Genomic DNA, 26891 nt, shown 5'->3' with positions numbered 1-26891 from the left:
AGCAACAAGTCCGGACACATAGTCTGCAGATTTGTGGAGAAGGAAAATTTCTCAGAGACGATACATGTCAAAAGATTTTTGGTGGCTCTATATGATGTAATAACACTAAAAGAAAAGGGATGACATCCCATTTTGACAGCATAGAATTCTAATGGTTTCACTATCCACAGTGAAATCTTAATTTTCTCTGTAAAAACAAATTTACAATATTTTCTAACACAACAGACACAATAAAATGAACTAACTCAAAGATGTCTAGAAAAATCTTAATTGAGGGGCGCCTGGGTAGCTCAGTTGTTAAGCGTCTGCCTTCGGCTCAGGTCATGATCCCGGGGTCCTGCGATCGAGGCCCTCTTCAGGCTCCCTGCTCATCGGGGAGCCTGCTTCTCCCTCTCCCACTCCCCCTGCTTCAGTTCCCTCTGTCACTGTTTCTCTGTCAAATACAGAAATAAAATCTTTAAAAGAAAATCTTGTTACAAATTAGCTTTTAACATTATATATAAATCAACCCGAATTCCAAGTCCATAATCAGACATCATCAAGAATGTTATTTCAGGGGCGCCTGGGTGGCTCACTCAGTTAAGTGCCTGTCTTCTGCTCAGGTCATGATCTCAGGGTCCTTGATCCTCCCTCTCCCTCTGCCTCTCTGTCCTCCCCCCACCCCACATGCACTCGTGCTCTCTCTCTCTCAGATAAATAAGTAAAATCTTAAAAAAAAAAAAAAAAAAAAGAGCGAGAGAGAGAGAGAGAATGTTATTTCAAAGTAACCAGTCTTTTAGGTACAAGAATTGATGGAAGCTTGAAAAAAAAAGGGGGAAAAAAAGAAATTACCAAAATTACTCCTCCTATACCACCTTTACTGAACCCACCAAAGGTTTCAGTCTAAAGAACTCAGATTTTATCCTACTTGAGAAACAACACAGTGAAATAAGAGCAACCAACTGAAATCAAATCACAGAAAAAAAATGAACCCAAAAGAAAAATGGACAAATGATATGAACAGTTCACAAAAAAGGAAATACAATGACTCAATCTTTTGAAAAGACGCTCAAATTTCTTCAAAATAAGGAAGATAAAAACTAAGTTTTCACCCAAACGAGTATGATTTGGTACAGACTGGGGGAAAAAATGGGCAATATCTACTAAATGTTAAATGCACATATGCTTTGACCTGGAAACTCTACTTCTCCATATACTTGAACAGGTACATAGCAAAGATTGAAAGCAACCTAAAATGGTCAAGAGGGTACAGATTAAATAAAATGCTGTACATTCATATAAAGGAATGTTATGCAAGCCATTTCAAAGAAAAGTAACCCCATATATGATATAGGAGGAATGACAAGATACACTGCTAAGTAAAAACAAAAACAAAGGGTAGATTAAAATGTTGAATATGCTGTCACTTGGGAAAATAAAAAGATAGGGTATGAATACATATCTATATGCACAGACTACGCAGGAGAATGTAACAGTGCCTGCCACTGGGGAGAATTGGATGGTTGGGTATAGGAAGGTGAATATTTATACCACATAATGTTCTATACCTCCTATTATCTATAACAAAAATAAGTAACTATATTTAAAGGCCCTGGAAATCACTCAATAGGCATAATGTGTCAGGGCACCTGGCTGGCTCAGTGGGAGGAACATGTGACTCTAGATCTCAGGGTTTTGAGTTCCAGCCCCATGTGGGGTGTAGAGATTACTTAAATAAGTAAAACTTTAAAAATATTTCTTTAATTAGAAAAATAAGCATAACATCTCAAGTGATGGCAAAAATTATGAATATAAATTAATGAACTAAAGGAAAACAAGTAAAAACAAGACTTTGCAATTAATGATAAAGAAAAACAAGAGTTCTAAGGAAATACTATATAGTTTCTTAACTAGACAGAACTCTACGATGTTAAAATTACTGGCTTCCCACGAAAAAAACGTAATAACAACTACTATACTACTTACTTGAGTCCTTTCAGGAATCAAATTTAAAGTTTTCAACAATCTCCTGTAGGAGGGGGGGAAAAATACAGACATAAGGATTTGTGTCTGTATAAACCAACCAATGGAGGAAAATAACCCTTCGTTATCTGTATAAATCAAACTCTCAAAATAAAAAAATTATGACCATTAATAAGCCAAACTCCCTTCAAACACATCTTTAAAAACAGAAGATATTATTTTGACCACCAGAGGCCACCCAAGTTTCGTAAGAACAACCGAATTATATTAAAGAATTCTAGTCCTAATTTTGCCAGTTAAGAGCTGGGCAGGGCATCTATCTTACTCTTATCTCTGGAAGAACTGCATTAGATGTTTAAGGTAATTTTTATCTAGAATATTAAGATTAACGTAGCTCACATATTGAAAAAATTCTAGCATCCTTATTAGTCTGGAAATCCTTACAGTTTTAGATCAGTAATAAATAGTCCCATGTTCAAGTCATCTCAAAATCAAGGCAAGAATCATCAATTCATCAAAGAACACTAAACTTGCTAGGTAAAAAATTGATGGAGAACTTTTTGTTTTTCTGATTTTTTTTTTTAGTAAACACCCAACATTACATTAGTTTCAGGTGTACGACACAATAATTATACATTATGCCATGTTCACAAGTGTAACTACCATCTCTCACCATACATCACTATTACAATATCACTGACTATATTTTCTATGCTGTGCTTTTTACTTCTGTGACTTCATTCCAGAACTCAAAGCCTGTATCTTCCACAACAGAGAACTTTTTAAAATTTTCTCCAAGGGGCACCTGAGTGGCTCAGTTAAGTGTCTGCCTTTGGCTCAAGTCATGATCCCAGGGTCCCAGATCCAGGCCCACAACAGGCTTCCTGCTCAGCAAGGAATCTGCTTCTCCCTCTCCTCCTCCTCCTCTCCCTCTGCCCCTTGCCCCTGTTCGTGCAGGCCTCTGTTAAATAAATAAAATCTTTAAATAAATAAATTACTATATATTTTCAGAATAAAAAATATAAAAGTAGAAGACAATATAAGACCAAAAATATATATGCACTAGCTGGTATTGCTTGGTGACAGGGCTCTCATTTTTTTTCTTGATTTTTCTTTTTACTTAATCCAAGTTTTTATTTAAATTCAAGTTAGTTAACATACAGTGTAATGTTGGTTTCATGTGTAGGATTTTGTGATTCATCACTTACATATGGCACCTGGTGTTCATCACAGCAAGTGCCCTCCTTAACACCTACCACCCATTTAGCCCATCCCCCCGCCCACAAAAACCGACCAAAAAAAACCCCAAAATGATATTGATATTTTAGTAAGACTAAAAAGAGCTTGGTGGAGCAAAATAATTAGCATCCACCAGGACAAAACACCGCCCCCCCGCCAAGAAAAAAAAAGTCAAACCTCACTGATGAGGCCCATGTCAAATTATTAAACATCCTTCATCCTTAAGAAATATATATAATTAGGGAAAGAGGAGTATAAATAAAATATTCCACATGCAACCTTGTACTGTTAGCAAAACAAAAGACACAGTTTGATGATTACATACAAAAGAATATTAGACTATAAAGAAGAGAAGTTTTAAGCTGACTTTTGAATTAAGACAACAGAAAAGGGAAAAGATAATCTATTCAGCAACTTTCTGATTAGTAGCACAGGTTGTTTATGACATTATCCAGATTTAGGAAATTGACCCATCCCACAACTAGAAGCCGATCAGCTAAATGTAAGCAAAGATGCTCTCTCACTGAAGAGGTCATGTTACTGTGTAATCACTAATCTTCCATTTGGGAGTCTCAGAAATACTGCAGTAAAGTTCTCTGATCCAACAGGATATGAAAACTGAAGAATAGAACTGAAAAATGGAATGACCCTCTACATTACAACTGGAGAACAGGATTAGAATTCAGTATAGAAAATGTAAGCTTCATTTGGAAGTTCGCTAATAACTAGTTCTAGATTATAAAATTTGTATTCTCTTATGCCATATTCATTAGAGAGTATGTTTAATATACCACTATGGTATATTAATTCCAGAAAGAAGTAAGCCTTTCTTTGAGCACTCGAGAGAGCCAACCATTATTAGGTTGACTTAGTTGAGGACTAACAGAATAGGAAGGACTGGAATTCTCAGTAAGAGTAGCCTAGAAATTGAGAAAACAGAAAGTCAGACAATAGCCTTCTGTCAAACCATTCACACTTTGAATCCACAGGGAAGGCAACAGATCTATATTTCACCTTATCCAAACTGGTTATAGTAGCAGCTCAGATTATAGAGTAACTGTACACACTGCTCTTTCCAGCCTTCAGTATTAAGTACACTAAGGATTTAAAAAAACAAAAAACAAAAACCCAAAAAACAGAAACAGGGCGCCTGGGTGGCTCAGTCAATTAAGCATCTGCCTTCAGCCCAGGTCATGATCCCAGGATCCTGGGATTGAGCCCCACAAGCCCCAAGAGCCCCATATCATATTGGGCTCCCAACTCAGCAGGGAGTCTGCTTCTCCCTCTGCCCCTCCTCCTGCTTGTGTCGCTTTTCTCTCAAATAAATAAAATCTTAAAAAATAACACACACTCAGAATAAAATAGCTTTCCCTACTTTCCAAGCCCTCTCCTTTCACTTTTCATTTTCATCAGTAACTATTTTGATAGTGAACCATGGTTAGTGAACAGAAAAGTCACATATGACCTCATATTCTAGATGACCATTAGGCATTTGCACTGGCAATTCCCCACCTAGAATGCTTTTCTCCAGGAATCTACACGGTTAGCTTCACCCTTCAATATTACCTTCTTAATGTCATTTGTCCACCAGATCCCTCTCAATCTTGCTATTCTTTTCATAGCACTAATCATTTAAGATACTATATAACTTATACTTGATGCATATTATTGGTCCCTTGCTACTAAGAATATGAACTATATGAAAACAGAGATCTCTATGTTCTTCATTAATGGTAAGCACCTAGAACATTCTGCACAACGTATGTCCTCAGTGTTCATGGAGTTACTTTATTAATGCTGGTAACATGCCCCTTCTAGGTAATGATTCCCACATCTTCGCTTCCATCCTGACTCTGCTCAAGAGGATGTCTCACAGATATCTGCAACCCAATATGCCAAAAGTTCTTCACACTTCTCAGAAACCTGCTTTGTCTCCTGTCTTCCCCATTTTACTCAATGACAACACCCTGTACCCAACAGCATAAATCAGAAACCTGAATCATCCAAGACTCAAAACTTTTCATACCTAACTATTCATTAAATCCAGTTATTTCTATCTCCTCACTATATAAATATCAGATGTTCCTCGTCTAGCTATTGGACTCCCCAGTAGTAAAACACTTGTCTCCCTGCTTCTCTGTCACCCTATAAATTGTAGCCAGAATGTTCATTCTGGTAAGACACCTGATTTAAAAATCTCTCAGTAGTTCCCCATATACTGAAGAATGAAGATTCAACCCTAACCTTAAAAAAGGCTTATTTATGACCTTGCTTTTGCCTTTCCAGCTTCACCCCTACCACTTCCCGAACAGCTTGGCATACTTCCCCTCTGCCTAGAATATCTTATTTGCTTTCAACCTCTACTCTTCTTTCAGGATTCAACTTAAATGTCAGCTTTTCTCCAGTAAGAATAAACTTGTTCTTCCTTAGGGCTTCTTAAAGCACCCTGCTATAATAGTACTATATAACATCACATGCACTTTACTTTTCTTCCACTCCTCCCTCCCAAATTAAACATCACTGCAAAGGCAACGACTGCATACTTCTCTTACTCCTAATGTTTAGCAGGGTAAAGGTACTTATTAAATATTGGCCAATTAAATAGACATATTAAATAGATATCTCCCCGCCACATGAGCCATTCTGGGGAACCTAAATATTGGTACCTTTTAATTACAGATATTCCCCCTGCTACCTCAAAATTCACCTTATGCCACTTCGCTTTTACAAAAGACCTACTTTAGTACCTGTTTTCACTAACCAAAAGAAATCCAAAGATTTCTGCGTTTACAAAGCATTAACTGACTCTTTCCTTAATGCCATTCAGCTTATGAAAGGTTTCAGAGAGTGAGGCAAACCTGTAGTCAGAAAACTTCCAATGAATACTATTAAATTATGGCTTCTGGGGCTCCCGGATGGCTCAGTCTGTAGAGCATGGGACTCCTGATCTCAGGGTTATGAGTTTGAGCCCCACAGTGGGTGTAGAGACTACTTAAAAAAAAAAAAAAAATTAAAAAAAAAATTATGGCTCCTACACATTTCTCATGACACGAATGCTGCTTCATTTTTGAGAAAAAGGTTATCAATGAGAATCTTTTAGCTCTAGAACCTAAAGCAGTGTTTTACCGTGGCTGCACTTTAGAATCCTCTAAAGAGCTTTACCCTGGCTGCACCTTAGAATTATCTAAAGAGCTTTATTTTTTTTTTAAGACCTTATTTATTTATTTATTTGAGAGTGAGAGCCAGAGAGATCACACAGGGAGAGGGAGAGGGAGAAGCAGACTCACCACTGAGCAGAGAGCCCAATGTGCGGCTTGATCCCAGGATCCTGAGATCATGACCTGAGCTGAAGGCAGATGCTCAACCAACTGAGCCACCCAGGCAGCCTAAAGAGCTTTAAAAATACAAATGCTTAGGCCCTATCCTCTGAAATCCCTATATAACTGGCCTGTGGTGGAATGCTGACACTTTTTTAAAAATCTTAAATTTGGGTGCCTGGGTGGCTCATTTGGTGAAGCATCTGCCTTTGGCTCAAGTCAAGATTTCAGGGTCCTGGGATCAAGCTCCATGTCGGGCTCACTGCCTGCTTCTCCCTCTGCCCCTTGCCCTACTTGTGCTCTCTAATAAATAAAATCTTAAAAAAAAAAAAAATCTTAAACTCATCTCATCTCAGTATGAGATTCACTGACCTTAAAGCAAGGTAAACATATTCCAGACATCCTAAATTGAAGCAAGAAGCTTTTAAAAGGATTTCAACCCAGAAACTAGATAATACTATTCTTTATTGGAAAATGCTTAAAATTCCAGACAACTAAATTAAAAATGAATTTTAGAACATAATTAGTGAAGGTCTATGAAAAAAACTAACACGGATGCCAATTAACATGGTCAAAATAGAGCAAACTATCTACTAAAATTACTGTTCCACGCTCAGGGAGATAAATGTAGGTAGTGAAGAAAGCCAAGAAAATTTAGAGTCTTGAGAGATTGCTTAAATGTGGATGAACGATAGTGGAATCCAAAAAAAGGTAAAAGAATTATGGAAGATGTGTCTGAGAATGATGGAACTGATCAGAACAGGAGATTTGCATTTCAAAGGAATGGAATGTAAGCCTTGCAGAGGAATTCAACAAGCTTTCATTTCCTCCCCTTTAGTAAATATTCTCTCTCCTATTCCAGATAAAGCATAGAGGCTCTGAAAAACTCAATCCAAGAGCCAAAGCCTGGAATCATTCAGTTCTGCATGACTTTAAATCCCAACCCCTTTTCATCATACCACATTGCTTCACAAAGGTTAATAGGCAAAGACAGAACACATTCAAGGGCATTAAATGCTAACAATACAAAGCAAGCAACTAGAAGAGAAGGTCACTACAGGCGTCTAAGTCTAGAAATAAGGTGTAGGAAAAAAATGTCATTCCAGAAGATTAACCTGGCAGTATACAAGACAGATTAAAGGAGAATGAGGCTTAGGAAAGGAGACTGATTGTTTCATAACCACTGTATAATTTAAAGTACTTTGTTCTCTGCTAGTTTCACAAATTACTTTTCAGTGCTTTAAGGATACTTCTTATATATGCCCCACTATACTGTATTAAATACTTAAGAGATTCTTGATTGCTCAATTTAAGTGACCAAGTAACTAAAATTATAAAAATTGATAAAAATACCAGATGTTTGCCTATGTTTACAAATCTAAATCTTACTTCACATCTGGATAAAGGTTACAATCCTAACTGCTCAATCTCCTTCCAGTCTCAGCTCTCCTCTCCATTCCACCTTTAAAAAAGGATACTCAGTTAATTTTGCTAATATCTCATGCTTATCTGAAGCTTCCCTGATCAAGAATCCAAATTGTTTCACATCAATTAACTGTAACAAATCCAAACTCCTCTGCCCTCTGTCTTTCTACTGTCTCACCTCAACACCTGTTCTCTGCAAAAAGATCATACATGCCAGCCTCCTTACTGTGCCACAAAGTAACAAACACACCATCCTGGAGTTGTTTGATGTATTTCTCAAACTACGGTACCTCTTTCCATTCTCTCATTCAACTTCCAACCACCTATGAAGACCAAGCTCAAAATCTAGTATTCTCCACAAACCCCAATTCTAAGCCCTACCACACTAAAATGGATCCCAAACTGGTGACTTATCGATATGCTGCATGTGAAACATGTTTGGCCCGGGGTTTTTTTGTTTTTATTTTGTTTGTAATAAAATGTTATTCCACTCACAACACTTAAAAACTGGGAGATAACACTTTCCAAAAGCGTATTTCCAACTTTATTGAAAAACCTACATGCTCTGCCAACACTGGAATCATATTCTCACACAGCCACAATCAGCTGAAGCTAAGTAGCAGCTGACCCCTTTCCAAAGGTTCTTACATCTTAAAGTCAGATAACATGTCAACTGCCCGACTTCTGAGACTGTACCTGCAGTAGCTGCAATCAAAGAAATACCTCACTGCCTATTGGGCACTGGAATTAAGAAAAGAACAGGACAAATAATAGTCCCTAGCTTAGTAGAGAAGGCAAAGAGACAAGCAATTAATTAGCACACATGTGGTAAATGCTACGATGAGGAAAGTAGAGGGCATTTAGCACATGGCAAAGGTACCTAACTCTCCCTGGGGGAAGTTACAAAATATCCCTCAGAGAAAGTCACACGGAAATCGAAACCCTTAGCAGGTGTAGGAATTATCCAGAAAGGGGTAGAAGAAAGTTCAGAGCAATGAAGTGCCACACAGAGAGAAAAGAACCTCCACAAAGGGGTGGTGTGTGTGTGTGTGTGTGTGTGTGTGTGAAATCAGTTCAATACAGGTGGGGCCGTCACTTAATCGTAAACTCAGGTGTCAGAGAAAGGACTCAACTGAAAGGGCAGAAGACAAAAAGCCAAGTGTTAGTTATGGTCAGGAGATGAAAGAGCATTTCCATAAAGCGGTAGAATATGTAAGAGTTTGTTAAGCAGGGAATAGAGGTTTCATCGAGCTCAGCTGTTGTGTTGAGGGGTGAAATGTGTAAGGAGGGAAAAGCAGTGATAGCCTAAATCAAGGGAGAGGAAGTACAAAGCAGCATGGGGATGAAGGTGTAGCATAGAAGACCAAAGGGGCTTACATCTTGGGCGGTAACCAAAAATAACGGGGATGTGAAGCATGGTAGTTTTGGCTGGCCACAAGTTTGCCAAGAGAATTAGTCCCAGCGGTCCCCTGGTGGATGTGGAGGCATTCGGGCCTCTCAAAATTCAGGTGCGCCCTGGATGCACTTCCTTCTCTCTAGAAGACATCGGCTTCAATCTGGATTGATTGTGCAGACTCCAGGAGAGGCTCTGGATTCCAGGCTGCTGGCACGCAGGCTCCCAAGGAATGGTTAGAGGCCTGGTCTGTGTGTGCTGGTGGGTAGAAGTATAAACTACCTTGCATTAGTTTCTGATTTTTCTGTAGGAATGACGGGCCCGTTTACCTCCTCTTAAGAGAAAAAGCTGTGTGTGACCATTAGAGATTAATAGGACGGAAAAAGGCGCCAAGTAGTCCAACATTTGTCCATACCAACTCAAGATGAGTCATTCTGTGAATCCGAGTTGACCTTGTCTCAACTAGACTGAGATACCCGCCAGAAAAAGGCCTGTTTTACACTTTTTTGGTAACTCTCAAAGTGCCTAACACTGAACTGGGTACATCGAACACATTCTTTAAATTTACCGACTTCCTAACTGATCTTGGGTCACTTAAGTTACCTAGTTCAGTCCTCTTTCTGCATGATAAGGCTCTAAAAAGAAGCAAACCTGTGTCTCAGACTCAACAGTTTCCTTTATTCCAAACTCCACTGCGTCTCTACACCCTCCACCACAAGGGCAGAATTATTGCACGATTCAAATGCAACGGGAGACTCCAAGTCCCACCACGGAAAACACCTCCCTCCCGGCCCGCCCGCTCGACTCGGGCGCTGCAACTCGCGAGCCCGACCCTGTCCACCTCGTGAGAAGGTAAAATGCGCTCACCGACTCTGGGCCGCCGAGAGACCCCGTAAATGTAGTCGTCGGCTCGTCGTCCCGCTCCTAGCAGGCACTTCCGGCGCGCTCAAAGACGTCGGCAAAAGCGCCAGCCTTTGGGCCCGCCTCCGGAGCCTGGGTCTAGCTACAGCCAGGAAGAGGCGTTGCTGTCGCTGCCTTCTAGTCTCCGGCGCCCGACTCCTCCCAGGACCCGTGATGCCAAGGCCCCAGCGGGGGACGAGGAAGAGTCCGGGTTGAGCCCCAGCTGAGTCGAGGGCTCGCGCTCTAGTCTCCCAGGCCCGCCCCACCTAAAGGTAAACGCCTCCTCAGCTGCGGCCTTTCAACCAGCGAGCCCCTTCCCAGACCCGGCCGCGAAAACGATTTGCCCCTCTCCCGCGCCAACCTTTTTATTCCGGGCCATTTACCGTTGCCCGGCCTCGCAGTTCTCACCAGAACGGTAACGCATGGTTTCAAATGGGAAACTTTTAAGATGTTGAGTTCCTGAAGTTGTCTAATAAATTCCCAGGAAACATCTCAAGCATCAAGCAGTTTTCCCATTACTCCGCGAATTGGTATGTCTTACGGTCAATATTTTGCCATTTGTGATGGCCCCTACAACCCCATCTCAAATACACACCACACAAGCTTTTTAAATTGAAATTTGAACCTTATTGAGCACGATATAATTTTTACGGATAATCTGCTTTGTAAAATACGCTATAAAAATTAATTACAAATTACATTTGTAAACTAAAAATACATATACAAGTCAGTATCTTTCAAGGCCCCGAAACCTATTCATACAGTAAAATGTATAATTTCATTATTTAACAGTAATATGCAAAATTAGTGATTTGAAAGAATCATCATCAAAATGTAAGGTTAAAATTTTCTCTTAATACCACTGCAAAGAAAACTATTAAGACAACCAATAAAGTACCTCAGACCAAAGCATTAGGGAAAATGTGCCGCTAAGGTTCTTTCTGAGCTAGCAGGTTCTTTCTGATGTGGTAGGCAAGGTATTAAACCTTTTCAAAAGCACTTTTTTGCTCTTAGCCTGAGGGAAGGGTAAGTGAAGCCTCAGAATTTTTTATTTATCTGTTTAAAACACATTCTGCCTTCATACCATAATCCAGCACTATAATGGTTAAAGAGTCTACTTGAAAGAAAGACCTGAAAGGTCTTTTCAGTAATATCTGGGTAAAAGAAATTCCTTAATTCACCCAGCTGGAGTAATTGTTTTTAATCCTAAAAAGTGAAAAAGGTGTATTAAATCTGGCATAATTAAATCAATGATTGTATACATTGGTTCTCCTTGGAATGAAGAATACCTGGTTTAGATTGCTTCTGGGTTTGTTTTCCTTTGTAGAAATGAGTGGTGGATTGGCCCCAAGTAAAAGCACAGTGTATGTATCCAACTTGCCCTTTTCCCTAACCAACAATGACTTATACCGGGTAAGTAACTTTTAGTACAATTGTCTGCTGAATTCTTTATTTGAGGTACAGATGTAGCTTAAGCAAACAGTTCTCTTTGGCAAAATTCTTTTTTTTTTTTTTTTAAGATTTTATTTATTTATTTATTTGACAGAGAGACAGCCAGCGAGAGAGGGAACACAAGCATGGGGAGCGGGAGAGGAAGAAGCAGGCTCCCAGCAGAGGAGCCTGATGTGGGGCTTGATCCCAGAACACTGGGATCACGCCCTGAGCCAAAGGCAGATGCTTAACGACTGCGCCACCCAGGCGCCCCTCTTTGGCAAAATTCTTAATAACTACATTACAATGCACTTGAGTCTTCAATAGCAAAGACCTCTATTGCAAACATAAGAAAAAAATTGACAATTTTGTAATTTCCAGAGAGTTTACAGTGCTTTCATAGAGAATAACAAGTTCTTTATAAACATAGAAGACACAACTACTGTAATGAAATGGAAGCAACTTGTGATAGACCGATTTCTCCTGCTTGCTTACTTGGTTTTTGGAAACTGGTGGGGTAGAGATTTTGGAGGAAAGGGCTGATGAAAGCAAACATCCCTTTACTAACCCTCAAATTCTGAAAGGATGTTTTAATTTATATATATGGCAGAAACTTAACAGTTTAATGTTGTTTTCAATTCAGGATGGGGTGATGGGGGGGTGGGGAATCCAACATCTTCTTTCACCTCTTTACCTTACAGAGAACAAAATTTCCTGCTGTCCCTGTCTTCCAGATAAGTGGTTGAGAGGAACTGGAAGGAGTGACATGAATCCTTTCTTCCAAGTGTGCCCCTTTCTCTCTGCTTCTTTGGGTAGATGTTAAGTAGAGAGATGCTGCATAGGTGATACATAGTATTTGATTAATTACTTAACTGAGATAGCCTGAGTCTCAAAGAATAAAGGAGAAGATGCACTTTAGCTTCTTATATCAAAATAGAGATGTGTCTGTATTTATTGAACACTTCCCATATGCTGAGCACTCTTAGAGGTACTAGAACACATCAGTGACATAGCAAGATAAAACAATATGAAATATAAAAAAGTCAAATGATATTTTTTGGATACTAAATTAATGCTAAGAAAAAATAAAGGAGGTTATTAAATATCAGGCTGGGAATGGAGGTGAAATGTTACATGAGTGGTCTAAAGCCCTTATTGAGAATGTAACTTCTGAATAAAAACCTAAAGGAAGTAAGAGACAGCTGTGTAGATGTCTGGGGAGAAAGCATGTCAGGCACTGAGTAAATCAAGTGGAGAGAGAGGAAAGGCAGTCAGAGGCAGGTAAGCCTATGCAGGGAGGCCGCATAGGGCCTACATAGATAATGGTAAGTACTCTGAGGGAAATGAGAAGCCATTAGAAAGTGTTACACAGAAGACTGTTTTGGTCTTCAAGATTCAGTGTTCCTAATACTGCAATCCAGTTATACTACATTCCAGCATTACACAACTTAATCATAAAATGCAATTATTAATTGTGTATATTAATATTTCTGAAAGACCTTTCTAAGACATAATAAATAGGAACTATTAGCATATATGTAGTGGCTGAAACAGATAGATGAGATTGCTTTGGTTGTAGAAGTAAAAGGGAAGATAGGGCCAACTGTAAAAAAACCACCAACAATTAAGAGTGGGCAAAAGGAGGGAGACTGATGGGAATGGATTTTTGTTACAGAAGCTTTTTTGTTTTATGTTTTGTTTTATAAGCAGTCTAAGGATCTGTCTTCTGAAACAGTGATTGCTTAATGGGGTTGGCTAGGAATGAGGATATTCCACAGCATTGATATTTGAAGCACATGGTTTCTCTGGGGCTATGGTGGGGTTGATAATTGCCATGGATATACCACAGGAACAAAGCAGTTGTGCAATGTGTATGCCTTCAGTCTACCACACATAAACAGTGGGTTTTTTTCCTCTGTTTGCACTCTTTTGTTAGAAATTTAGAAATTGGGGCAGATACCTGTGACTCCAATAACAAAAATATGAATATTATTCTAGTCACTAAAATATCTTCTAGATATATGCTTTATAGAATAAAGGCTAAAATTTTTCACAAGCTTTAACAACGTGGTCAGTTTATAGAACCTGAAAATTTAATGATTTAAAATTAAATTGTAAATTATTATGTGGTCTTTTGTTTCAGATATTTTCCAAGTATGGCAAAGTTGTAAAGTAAGTATTCACATCAAATTTTGAAACCTCATTTAAAAGTTTATCTGAATTTACTTCTCCATTTTTTAAGATTATTTTTCAATAAAACAGATATTTGATATAACAAAGAAAAAATATTACTGTTTAAGTTTTTATGTATATTTCGGTCATTTTTCTGAATATATAAACATGTACAGACAATTTTTTTAAATACTCAATTCTATACATGGAATTTTATTGTCTTTCTTAAAACTTGACATTATACTACAAACATCTTACCATGTACTTAAAAGATACACCCTTATATCTAATGAGCTTATGATATTCCTTTATATATCATAATTTATTTAAACAACAATTTCTTAACCATATTACTAAGAACTAAAACTGATTCTGTTATCCAATATAAGACATAAAGGCTCTGATTAAATATGTATTTTGGTTATTAGAAGGTGTGTTATCAAGTATACCAGAAGTGGATTTCATTTGTCAAATAAGTAGAATGTAAAAAAACAAATATTTCTATGCATATGACATGCAACGTGCTTATGAGACTGATAAATAGAAAACATATTCTCTGCTCTCATAAAAAGTTTAGAGATCATCAGAAAGATTGGAAACATACAGAAATGGTAGGGATGATAATATCAGTTGGAGCTGAGAGTTACGAAAGGATAAAAGGAATTTTTTATATTTCATTCACTGTTTTAAATAAAACATGGACCTATATTACGGGGCAAAGAAGTAAAAGCAAGGTATTGTCATTCTAACTATAACTAATATATAGTCTGGTATAAATTTGAAATTGTATTTAAAATCCCAAGAATTTAGAGTGTATTTATCTTGGCATTTATTTCTAGCTTTGGATAAATGATAAGAACATCATCAAGAATGCTTCTAGGTAAATTTTTGGGTCTTCAGAATTTATTTTAAGATTTTTATTTATTTGAGAAAGAGAGACAGACAGCAGGAGCAGGGGGTAGGAGGCAGAGGAAGAGGGAGAAGCAGACTTCCCGCCAAGCAGAGGGCCCAATGTGGGGCCCGATCCCCGGACCCTGATATCATGACCCAAGCTGAAGGCAGACGCTTAACCAACTGAGCCACCCAGGTGCCCCATGCATCTTCAGAATTTTGAATAATCACTATTACCAGTCAGATCACTAATAATGATGATATGTAACAAGAGCACATAAATATGCTAGGCATTGTTCTAATCTTCTTAAATGTATTAACTCATTAAATTCTCACAACTACCTTTAAGGTAAAATACTGTTATCCTAATATTATAAATAACAAAACTGAAGCACACAGTAAACTTAAACATATTGCTAGTTAGTGGTGGAGATAAAATATGAAATCCAACAATTTGATTTCAGAGCCTGCTCCCTTAACCATACCATTACCTTTTCTGGGTTTTTCCCATCTGTCAGAATCTCTGAATGAATTTCCATACAAACATATAATTATAAATCATGAGAATGCTATGAAGTCAAAGACAGAGTTATAAGCACCTATAAAGAGGGAAGACCTGCACTAGTCTGGATAGTCAGGGTAGGTTTACCTACAGCAGTATCCTTTGAATTGAAATCTTGAGGCTCAGTAAGAGTTAAGTAGGGAGAAAGAATGGGAAGAATATTTTAGGTAGAGGGAATACCTTGTGCAAAGGCCCTAGGGCAAGAGAAAATAAAGTGAGATCAAGAAACAGAAGGCCAATATAACTAGAGATGAGTGAGCAAGAGGGAGAAAGCACAAAATGGGTCTAGAGAAAGAAGCAGGTTCCTAATCTTGCTTCTTGGCCATGTTACAAGATACTTGGTTTTCATCCTAAGAATACCAGGAATTCACTAGTACAGAATATTAAATGAAGGAGGAACATGATTTGAATTTTTAGAAGCTTATTCTGGCTTCAATGTAGAGATTAGATTGGAGAGAAACAAGAGTAGAGGCTGGCAGACCTGTCAAAAAGCTATAACCATAGCCTAGGGAAGTAATGTGTACTAAGATGGTATAGGTGGAGAGGTAGAGGCTGGACAGATTTGAGAGATGGTCAGATGATCATTAGGCTGTAAAATGGGTAATATTTAATGATGTACTTACTTTGTATGTAAGGGGTGGGCAAGTGACAAAGGGGTGTTATGGACGACACCCAGGTTTGCCAGAATAGTGTCTGTTTCATATTATGTCCTTAAATGAGTACATCTCCTGCCAGAAACTTGAGAATAGAATCTTTGGTGTAATTATTTTTTTTCTGTTACCATAGAAGGTATCTCTGTTAAAGTATTGTATTGTAATTGGTTTACAGGTCTCTTTACCACTAGACTCTTAAGCTTTTTTCTGAAGTTAAAAACCTTGTCCTAGGACCTTAAGTGCCTGGGCTTGAGGCTAATGGAGTGACGGACTGACCACCTGAATAAACAAATGGATGCATTCTTGAGAAACCAGTTTCACATTTGTATCTGTCTTTTTGTTTTAACATACTGAGCTAGGCATAATAGAAATTACAGAGACAACCTTAAAGGAGTTTATATTAAAATAGGTCAGATGAGGTATTGTTTATACATTAACAGACTTCTGTTAAGAAGCAGGAAGGAAGAGAAAATATTTCCAGTTAAAGAGATTAGAGAACTGACATGTTCTGAGCTCTGAAGAATGAGTAAAATTTTGATGGGCAAAGATTGAGAATTGAAAGGAGATAGAAGCCATGTGAATAGAGGCATCAATTTGGAGAAGTATTGGCCATGCTCCATGAACATTGAGTAGTTTGTTGTTGCTAGCCCTCGCAGTTTATGAGTAAGAAGTAGTGAAAGATGAAGGAAGTGGGAGCCAAATAATAGAGGATATTGATTCAAGACCAAAGAATAGGCAAACTGAAGAACTAAAGATTTTTTTTTTTTTTTAAGATTTTATTTATTTATGTGACAGAGATAGAGACAGCCAGCGAGAGAGGGAACACAGCAGGGGGAGTGGGAGAGGAAGAAGCAGGCTCATAGCAGAGGAGCCTGATGTGGGGCTCGATCCCAGAACGCTGGGATCACGCCCTGAGCCGAAGGCAGACGCTTAACCGCTGTGCCACCCAGGAGCCCCAGAACTAAAGATTTTTGAGAAGAATGACATGATTTTATTTACTCCTTAAGTAGAAATTCTCTCAGAGGCATATGAGAGCATTAACATCAAGGGAACTAGTAAGAATACACTGTTGAAATAGCAGAGTCATTGTGGACAAGAAAAGCTGTGAGAATGAGAAAAACGGGACCAATGAGAGACATCATTAACAGGATTACTTCGAAAGCTAACCCTTGTAAAATAGTACTTTAGGAAAAAAATGATTAATGACTTTAACTGACCTTCACAAATATCATGAAAATTCCAAAAAGTTAAAAGTAACTACTTCGTATTTCTTTCAAAATTGGTTGAAAACTTTCTTTTGTATCCTCAATAACTGTGGTGACTCTAAACAAGCTTTGTCAAGTGCTTCTTTCAACTTCTAAACCTCATGAACAGATGCACTCGTCTGAGAAACTAGACCATTTTGCCCATTTTCCCCTAAATTATTTCAACTTATGTTTCCTTTTTGAATGAAAAAAGATACCCCTTTTCTTAATATAGTAGCATCTTCTTACCAGTTTCATTCCACTGACTATTTAAGTACCTAAACCCAATCCAATTAGAACAAATTTTAATATGTGAAATAAAATGTTAAATAAAATATCCATTTATTTATTTACTTGTGTCCTCTTGCCTATTTTCCTGTTAATTCAGGTTTTAGAAAATTATTTTTTGTCTTGAACGTTGTCTTTTTTTTTACTATTTGAAAATAATTGCAAATTTTAAAAAGTTGCAAAAGTAGTAGAAAGAGCATCAAAATATCCTTTACCTAGATTCACCTGTTGTTAACATTTTACCCCATTTACTTTATCATTTGCCCTCTCTCTCCGTGTGTGTGTGTATGCACATGTGTATGTATGTATGTATGTACACACACAATTTGTTTTTGTGAATTATTTGAACGTAAGTTACAAACATCATTGCCCTCTACTCCTAAGTACTTAAGTATGTATTTCCTAAAAATAGAGTTATATAGTCATTGTATGGTTACCAAATTCATAAATTTATACTGATAAAATAGTTTATTGAATCAATCATCCATGTTCCAATTTTGTCAGTTTACCTAATAATGTCCCACATAGAATTTTTCCCCTCTAGTACAGTCTAGAGTTAAATATTGATTTTAACTCCTATTTTTTTAACCCCTTTTTTTTAAATTTTTTTTTTTTTATTATATTATGTTAGTCACCATACAGTACATTCCCGGTTTCCGATGTAAAGTTCGATGATTGATTAGTTGTGTATAATTTTTTAACCCCTTTAATCTGGAACATTTATAAAGAATATAGTTCTCTCTCATCCCCCCCCCCCATTTTGTGTTTTCCTGATGTTGCCTCATGATTACATTGGGGTTTTATATACTCTTGGCCGGTAACTTATAGGTGATGTTGTATTCGGAAGGTTTCACATCTGGATTTATACAGTGTCCATGCATCCCTCATTAGTGATTTGATGGCCCAGTCAAGGTGTTGACCAATTTCTCCACTGTATACATACTTTTTTTTCTTTGCAACTAATACAGTTGGTGACAAACACTCTTTTAAGACAATGTAAATATCTTGTTCCACATAAAAATTCATTTTTTATTTAATTTTATTTTAAAGACTTATTTATTTTTAAAGAGAGAGTAGAGGGAAGGGGCAGAGGGAGAGGAAGAGAGAGAATCTTAAGCAGGCTCTGCTTCCAGTGAGCACAGAGCCCAACACAGGTCCAGTCTTACAACCCGGAGATCATGACCTGAGCCAAAATCAAGAGTTGGACGCTTAACCAACCGAGCCACCCAGATGCCCCGAAATTTCATTTTAGATAATATTTGCTCATCAACAAATCATCTTGCCTGATCCACTCTTTACAATGGTTGTTGCAAATGGTGATTTTCCAACTCTAGCACTTGCCTAGACATTCTGCTGTAAGCAAAAGCCATACCTTTCCCCCATTTATTATTAATACAGGCTTATAAATTCGTACTTTTTTCTGTGGTTTATATTTCATTACTGTACTTGTTTTGGTACTCAAATTGTCCTAGGTTTGGCCAATGAGAGCTCCTTTAAGCTGGCTTCTGTACTCCTGAGCCATGCCCCATCCACTTTTTTTTTAAGTACTCCCTTTTTTTAAGTACATTTTTAAATATCTTGTACCTACCCTATCCATCCTTGCAATCAGCCATTTCTCTGAAGATCCCTGCTGAACAGTGATTTTTAAACTACATTTAATGACATATGATGAGCAAGGATCACAAGGACTAGGGATATATAAAGGATCAGGAGAAAGAACAGGCTCTGTGGTCTTAGCACAATCCCTATCACTTAGGTACCTTGGATGGTATGACTAAGAACCACAGAACTGGAGATTCTTAAGGTGATAGGGATTAAGGAGTGCACTTGCTGTGATGAGCACCAGGTGTTCTGTGGAAGTGTTGAATCACTATATTGTATACCTGAAACTAATATTACACTGTATGTTAACTGGAATTTAAATTAAAACTTTAAAAAGAGAATATTAAGAATATAATTAGGGAAAAAAGAATATAATTAGATTCTAAAGCCTAGAAAAAAGTAAGTAAATCATTTTACTTTTTGTGTTGAAAGGAATACCTCAGTTTTATTTTGTTTCTGCAGAGTGAGGGCATTAGTGGAAGAGAGGAATTAAGCTTACTCTTCAAGATTTTGTTGTCTCTGTAATCTCTTTACTTCATCCTTCAACCTCATTAATGTTTGACTTTTCAGGTACTTCTATCATAGCTGTGCTCACTTTTGTTAAATGAGTTTCACATTTTCTCATTTCCATTCTTCTTGATATCCCATGACTTTGAAGAAATAGTTGATTTGTCAACTGTATTGATTTCTCTTATTCTGTAAATGTTTTGCTAACCCATGAGTTTTCCAAGTACTTATTAATATCTGTTTATTGCTGCCTCATTATTTTTAACTGGCTATTTGTTTATGCTTTAAGGGTTACTATAATGAAAGATAAAGATACCAGGAAGAGTAAAGGGGTTGCATTTATTTTATTTTTGGATAAAGACTCTGCACAAAACTGTACCAGGGCAATAAACAACAAACAGGTAAGCCATTCATTCCCAACAAGATTTTTAATCCAAAAGCCTTTGCTCATCCAGGCCGAAAATGTGGGGATACAGTAGATGATCAAGTCATGGATATCAATAGATTTTGAGGGTATTTAACTTACAGAAAAGAGGTCAAAACTATATTGGTTCCCAAAACACTGGCAGAATCTAAGGAATAAGAATCTATTCTATAGGATGTTATTTGTCATACCTGACTAGGCAATTGATAAAGTAATCTAAAATAAAATGGAATTGAAAGTTTAAGGAAATGGAATCCAATAACTGTAGTTTTAGGTTTCAATGAAATACAGCCTTCTGCATTTACATTTTTCTCTGGTTTAGTTATTTGGTAGAGTGATAAAAGCAAGCATTGCTATCGACAATGGAAGAGCAGCTGAGTTCATCCGAAGACGAAACTACTTTGACAAATCTAAGTGTTATGAATGTGGGGTAAGTATACCTAAAATTTGATGTAATTTTTCATAGTTTGTTTGAAGGTATTTTTCACATCAGTGTTTTATTTGTGCTCTCTAAAGCTTCTGGGTGGCTCAGGTTATAAAAGTTGTTTTACTTTGGGAATCTTGACTCATCTAAGTAAACTCAATTGAAATGTAGTATGTAAAGACAACCTGAGTTAGGTAATATAGAGTGGTATTTCCTCCAGTTTCTAAATCTTTGAAAACTGTTAAATTAAAAAGCACTGGAATGGGGTGCCTGGGTGGCTCAGTCAGTAAAGCGTCTGCCTTCAGCTCAGGTTGTGATCCCAGGGTCCTGGGATCAAGCCCCACGTGGGGCTCCCTGCTTAGCGGGGAGCCTGCTTCTCCCTCTCCCTCTGCTCCTCCCCCTGCTTGTGCTCTCTCGCACTCTCTCTCAAATAAATAAAATCTTAAAAAAAAAAAAAAAAAAGCTCCAAACTAATGACTTATTGTCTTGAAAGATTTAGTGACCCATAAATTTTTGGGTTAATGAGATACTGCTTGTGCCTATAATAGCTTGCCAATGTTTAAGCATCACAGTTCAGTATAAACATTATCATATGATCAACCTATCCTGTTTGGGATAATATGTCTTAAAAGCTATTTTTTTCTATTAATACTGCCAATATTTGTAACTGAACTATTCCCAGATTTTCTTAGCTAGTTCTTATAGTTTATCATTACCCATTTAAACTTCTGGTGAGTAGGAAAAATATATAGCCACAAAACAGTTTTGCACAAGGCTCATAATAATGATGGTACCAAGAGAATATCAGTCTGGGGCTCGTTGTCAGTTTCCAAAATGCCTATATAAAATACCTGAAAAACAGGGTCCAGAGGTACTAATGGAGAGCTGGGGAAAGGATTACTGAGAGACATTTTCCTGGCTATAGAATCAGTGGAAGATACAAAGAAATGGGTTGGGGTTATTTCCTTCACTGCCACACTCTACCCCTTCCTCCCTGAAAAGATAGATAAACAGACGGATGGTATATTCTGTCAATTCCTGTGATTCTAACACCTCTTAAGTTAATGTTTTAGAAACTGTTTTCCAATACGTGCCCTCCTCAATACCCATCACCAGCCTATCCCACTCTCCCACATTCCCCCCCACAAAGCCCTAAGTTTGTTTCCCAGAGTCCATAGTCTCCCATGGTTCATTCCCCCTTCTGTTTACCCACCCCTTTCTTCTTCCCTTTCTTCTCCTACCGATCTTCCTACTTCTTATGTTCCATAAATGAGTGAAACCATATGATAATTGTCTTTCTCTGCTTGACTTATTTCGCTTAGCATTATCTCCTCCAGTCCTGTCCATGTTGCAGCAAATGTTGAGAAATTGTTCTTTTTGATGGCTGAGTAATATTCTATTGTATATATGGACCACATCTTCTCAATCCAGTCGTCTGTTGAAGGGCATCTCGGCTCCTTCCACAATTTAGCTATTGTGGACAATGCTGCTATGAACATTGGGGTGCATATGGCCCTTCTCTTCACTACGTCTGTATCTTTGGGGTAAATACCTGGTAGTGCAATTGCTGGATCATAGGGTAGCTCTATTTTTAACTTTTCAAGGGACCTCCACACTGTTTTCCAAGGTGGCTGTACCAACTTGCATTCCCACCAACAATGTAGGAGGGATCCCCTATCTCCACATCCTCTCCAACATTTGTTGTTTCCTGCCTTGTCAATTTTTGCCATTCTAACTGGAGTAAGGTGGTATCTCAAAGTGGTTTTGATTTGAATTTCCCTGATGGCTAATGATTTTGAACATTTTTTCATGTGTCTGTTAGCCATTTGTATGTCTTCATTGGAAAAGTGTCTGTTCATATCTTCTGCCCATTTCTTAATTTGTTTATTTGTTTCTTGTGTATTGAGTTTGAGAAGTTCTTTGTAGATCTTGGAAACCAGTCTTTTATCTGTAGTGTCATTTGCAAATATCTTCTCCCATTCTCTGGGCTGCCTCTTAGTGTTTTTGACTGTTTCCTTGGCTGTGCAGAAGCTTTTCATCTTGATGAAGTCCCACAAGTTCATTTTTTCTTTTGTTTCTCTTGCCTTTGGAGATGTGTCATGAAAAAAGTTGCTGTGGCTGATGTCAAAGAGGTTGCAGCCTATGTTCTCCTCTAGGATTTTGATGGATTCCTGTCTGACATCGAGGTCTTTCGTCCATTTGGAGTTTATCTTTGTGTATGTTGTGAGAGAGTGGTCAAGTTTCATTCTTTTGCATGTAGCTGTCCAATTTTCCCAGCACCATTTATTGAGGAGACTGTCTTTTTTCCACTGGATGTTTTTTCCTGCTTTGTGAAAGATTAGTTGCCCAAAGAGCCAAGGGTCCATTTCTGGGTTCTCTGTTCTGTTCCATTGGTGTATGTGTCTGTTTTTGTGCCAGTACCATGCTGTCTTTGTGACCACAGCTTTGTAGTACAGCTTGAAATCCGGCATTGTATTGCCCCCAGCTTTGTTTTTCCTTTTCAACAATTCCTTGGCTATTCAGGGCTTTTTCTGGTTCCACACAAATTTAAGGGCTGTTTGTTCCAGTTCTTTGAAAAATGTCATTGGTATTTTGATCAGGATGGAATCATGGAACTTTACATGAAAAACTAGGGATGCACTGTATGGTGACTAACATAATATAATAAAAAAATATTAATATAAAAAATAAATAAAAGTTCATATAGAAAAGAAAAGAAAAGAAACTGTGTTCCAGAGCCCTGAGTTTTGTGAAAAAGAAGAAAGGAAGGAAAGGAGGAGTAGTTATGGTCAGATAGATTACTATATATCCTCATATTCACAGTAAATAACAAGCTATCTGAGAAATCCTGGGTGAATCTGTTAATCCACCTTTTTAGATTATGGATTCATTAATTTGTTATATTACACTTTGTACATTTTTTTACTTCTTAGATTTTCCCCTCCCCAAAATATGTTTGCATTTATTTAACCTGGTTTTCCTTTAAGTTACTTCATTATGAAACCATTTTTATATATGGAATATGTTGACATTATTCCAAAAGCAGTTTGGGAAATGCTTGTCTAAGTGCATTTGCTTAGCAGTTCATTAACAGTAACATCTCGGGTTCAGCCATGTCCCCAGATATATAAAGTACACAGTCTATTTGATGCTTTCTAAAATATACTTGAAAACCATGATTATTTTTCTCTTCTATTTTTCTAATCCTGGTTCAGTCTCTCTCCACACCCTTCCTCTTACATATTATTCTGCAGTGTATTTAGCTAATCTTCAGATTATAGTTCATTGTCTCATGTTTTACTACCGAACCATGTTATGGCTCATTATAATGTTACTCCAGCCATAAATGTAATTCTGATTTGTGTAGTTGCCACATTAAAAAAAGAAACAGGCAAAAATTAATATCTTTTATTATCATAACCCAATATATATCCAAAATGCTCTCATTTAAATATGTAATTAATATTTTCAAAAATTAAGGTATTTTATATTCTTTTCTTCTTATTGTCTTCAAAATCCAGGATGTATCTTACCCTTACAGTGCATATCAATTCAGACAGGTTCTCAGTAGTCACAAGGGAATTATGGTTAGTGGCTACCATAATTGGACAGTGCAGGTATAATCTAGATATGAAGGGAGGAAAATGAAATTAATAGGAAAAGTGAGAAAGACTTTAAATTTTACTTTTTTTTGAAGATTATTTGAGAGAGCGCGAGCAGCAGGCAGAAAGGAGAGGGAGGGCAGAGGGAAAGAGTGTCTTAAGCAGACTTCACGCTAAGCATGGAACCCAACGCAGGGTTTGATCTTACGACCCTGAGATCATGACCTGAGCCAAAACCAAGAGTTGGATGCTTAACCAACTGTGACACGCAAGTGCTCCCCCCTTTTTTTAAAGATTTATTTATTTATTTTAGAGAATGAGAGAGTCCATTTGTTTTTAAAATGATGTTAAGCAGCATCTTAGAAGTTAAGAAGGTTTCATCCCCATTTTATCAAATAATAACTTAAAATGTTTACATTTGAGGTAGGTGGTCCATTTAAATTTCTAATTGTTTTACACCCTGAATCTTGTTTGAAGGAAGAATACTTCTTTTGTTCTTTGTGAAACTACTAAAATATTCCCTTGTTGTTAAAGTAGCTTAATGGGGGCTATAATATCATAATCTCTTCCTTTTAAATATTGAAGTAGTTGGTTTTGTTAATTTCTTCATGTACATTCCCACTGTGACAGTATTCTTTTTAAGTTCTAAAACCTTCAGTCATAGGGTATGGGTACCAAGCAAGTTTCTGTTAATAACACAATAAATACAGCTTTTTTTCCTTTCCTTTTTAATGTGAAACAAAAGGAAAGCGGACACTTAAGTTATGCCTGTCCTAAAAATATGCTTGGAGAACGGGAACCTCCAAAGAAGAAAGAGAAAAAGAAAAAAAAGAAAATTCCTGAACCAGAAGAAGAAATGTATGTATAGTTACTCTTACTAAATACATTATTGTATTGTTTGTTTTTATGCTATTGCTTGAGTACATTCTGATTTTTTTTTTTAATAATTTAGTGAAGAAGTAGAAGAAAGTGAAGATGAAGGGGAAGATCCTGCTCTTGACAGTCTTAGTCAGGCCATAGCTTTCCAGGTATTAACCAGTTCTTTTAATAATGCCATAGCTGCCTTGGGTTAATCATCTTATACTCCTTGCTTACTTTATTGATCATCTCATGGCAATCTTCATCTCTCCCCTTTACCTCTTCAGGAGACAGCCTGTTTCTCTAAAGTTTTTAGAGCAGTGTGATAGAAAAATTCCCATTAGTTCTTTCTAGATTTTAAGGGCCCTACAACATTTTTAATATCTTAATCTGATTTCATTATGGAATTGATCAGAAATATTTGATCAAAGTGAGTTAGCCAAACAGAGAAGATTTTATTAAATCAAAAGATATGTTCTAACTGAAACTTCACTTCAAAACAAAGCCAAAAACCTATTTTTGACCATTTAAAGTCCTAATAATATATGAAACATTTTTGTAAAGGGCCATATAATCTCCTAATTTTCTGAAAAAGTTACTTTATTTTAATGTTTATAGTTGATAAATTACAAATACATAAATTAATTTATTTTTCCTTTTAGTTAACTAATGTATTTTATATAACATTCACACTTCCAGCAAAGATGGCAAGTAGGCTTCATTTCATGTACCTGTTAATTAGTAGAAGTTGCCTAGAATAATTTTGAGTAACACTGGGACATAACGGGGAGGGCAGGAGGGGTCTCCTAATGAAGTAGAATTGTCCGCATGGGCTGGAAGGTTGGGATTGTTGGCATGTATAGTGTGTTTTTGCCATATTTTGTATTAATACACTGTAAATAATGTTAAACAGACTCCTGGTTTGGTTTTGTTTTGTTTCCTGAATCACATTACAGCAAGCCAAAATTGAAGAAGAACAGAAAAAATGGAAACCCAGTTCAGGGGGTCCCTCAACATCAGATGATTCAAGACGCCCAAGGATAAAGAAGAGCGCGTATTTCAGTGATGAGGAAGAGCTGAGTGATTAAAATTATATTTATTATGTAAATATCATTAAAATTTTTTTTAAAATCTTGGTGTACCAAGTTCAGTTGGGATTAAAGATTACTTTTAGAATTTGAGCATAAAGAACACTTAATACCAAATAATTTTTTTACTATAGAATAGGTTCATAGGAAATTGAAAATTTTAAAGTATCATGTTTCTATCTTGCCTTAGAGTAATAAAAATCAAGATTTGCTAGTAACCATTAATCTTGAAAACAGTTCATTTGAATTAAAAAGAAATCTTAATACTATTGTTGTTGTCATTCCAAGAAAAAAAGACTGATATTGAAAAGATGTTTCTGAGAAACTCATTATAAAAGTTTATTCATGTCTGACTGATTGGTTTACATGAAGACATATGAAGTAAATTTCATTTTTAAGACAAAAACTTCATGAAGGCTGTGGAAAATACTGACTGATTTATTGTTATTCAATGTTAATAAAATTTTCAAGAGAATTTTGTTTTTAAATGTGGGTGTTTTGCCATCTTATTTCTTTTTGCTTTATCCTAACCTGGATATATTATAACTACCCATAAAATATAAAGTAAAGTAGCTTTCAAAGGCTTATAACCAAACAGCAATCATTTGTTTGGTTTACCTTTGGCACCAAGTTCCATTCCCCAAACGTAACTAACTTTTTTAGCTGTTTCCTTTCATATGTACATATATATTGCTTTATAAAATACATATATTTCTGCCCTTTAATTCATTTTAAGAGGTAAGGGGAGATTTTTCAGTCTCCTATACTACCCCCACCTACCCACCTCCATCTTCTCAATATCGCTATGTTAAAATTTTTGGTTAAATCCATATGTATTGTTTTTCTTTTATGACCATGTAAATACTGTCCACCGCTGAGATTACATTTTTGTTGAGTTAATAATTGCCT

General features: G+C 36.9%; 2 protein-coding genes across 13 annotated transcripts in view; one reads left to right on the top strand and one right to left on the bottom strand.

The window, feature by feature from the left end:
- PPHLN1 (periphilin 1) overlaps positions 1–10311 on the bottom strand; it is a 139447-nt gene extending 129136 nt beyond the window's left edge. For 4 of the 12 annotated variants that reach the window (XM_026502079.4, XM_048216787.2, XM_044385534.3 and 1 more), the window contains exon 1: positions 10204–10311. Coding sequence is in view for 8 of the 12 variants with exons in the window: in XM_057303283.1 (XP_057159266.1) it covers positions 9321–9360 (40 nt within the window). In the remaining 4 variants the exon portion in view is untranslated. Of the gene's footprint in view, positions 1–1965; positions 2009–9320 lie in introns of all 12 variants that reach the window. The other 8 variants (XM_057303283.1, XM_057303284.1, XM_057303285.1 and 5 more) reach the window with 5 other exon arrangements.
- Positions 10312–10321: 10 nt separating this feature from the next.
- On the top strand, positions 10322–26470 carry ZCRB1 (zinc finger CCHC-type and RNA binding motif containing 1). Its single transcript, XM_026502084.4, has 8 exons — positions 10322–10508; positions 11564–11649; positions 13811–13839; positions 19876–19987; positions 20333–20440; positions 24782–24894; positions 24989–25064; positions 25851–26470. The coding sequence occupies exons 2-8, from the start codon at positions 11566–11568 to the stop codon at positions 25980–25982; spliced, it is 654 nt and encodes a 217-aa protein (XP_026357869.1). The 5' UTR covers positions 10322–10508; positions 11564–11565; the 3' UTR covers positions 25983–26470.
- Positions 26471–26891: the final 421 nt, after the last annotated feature.

The sequence above is a fragment of the Ursus arctos genome, unplaced genomic scaffold, assembly GCF_023065955.2.
Source record: "Ursus arctos isolate Adak ecotype North America unplaced genomic scaffold, UrsArc2.0 scaffold_26, whole genome shotgun sequence".
Classification (NCBI taxonomy): Eukaryota; Metazoa; Chordata; class Mammalia; order Carnivora; family Ursidae; genus Ursus; species Ursus arctos.
This window is presented reverse-complemented; position numbering and strand designations above follow the sequence as displayed.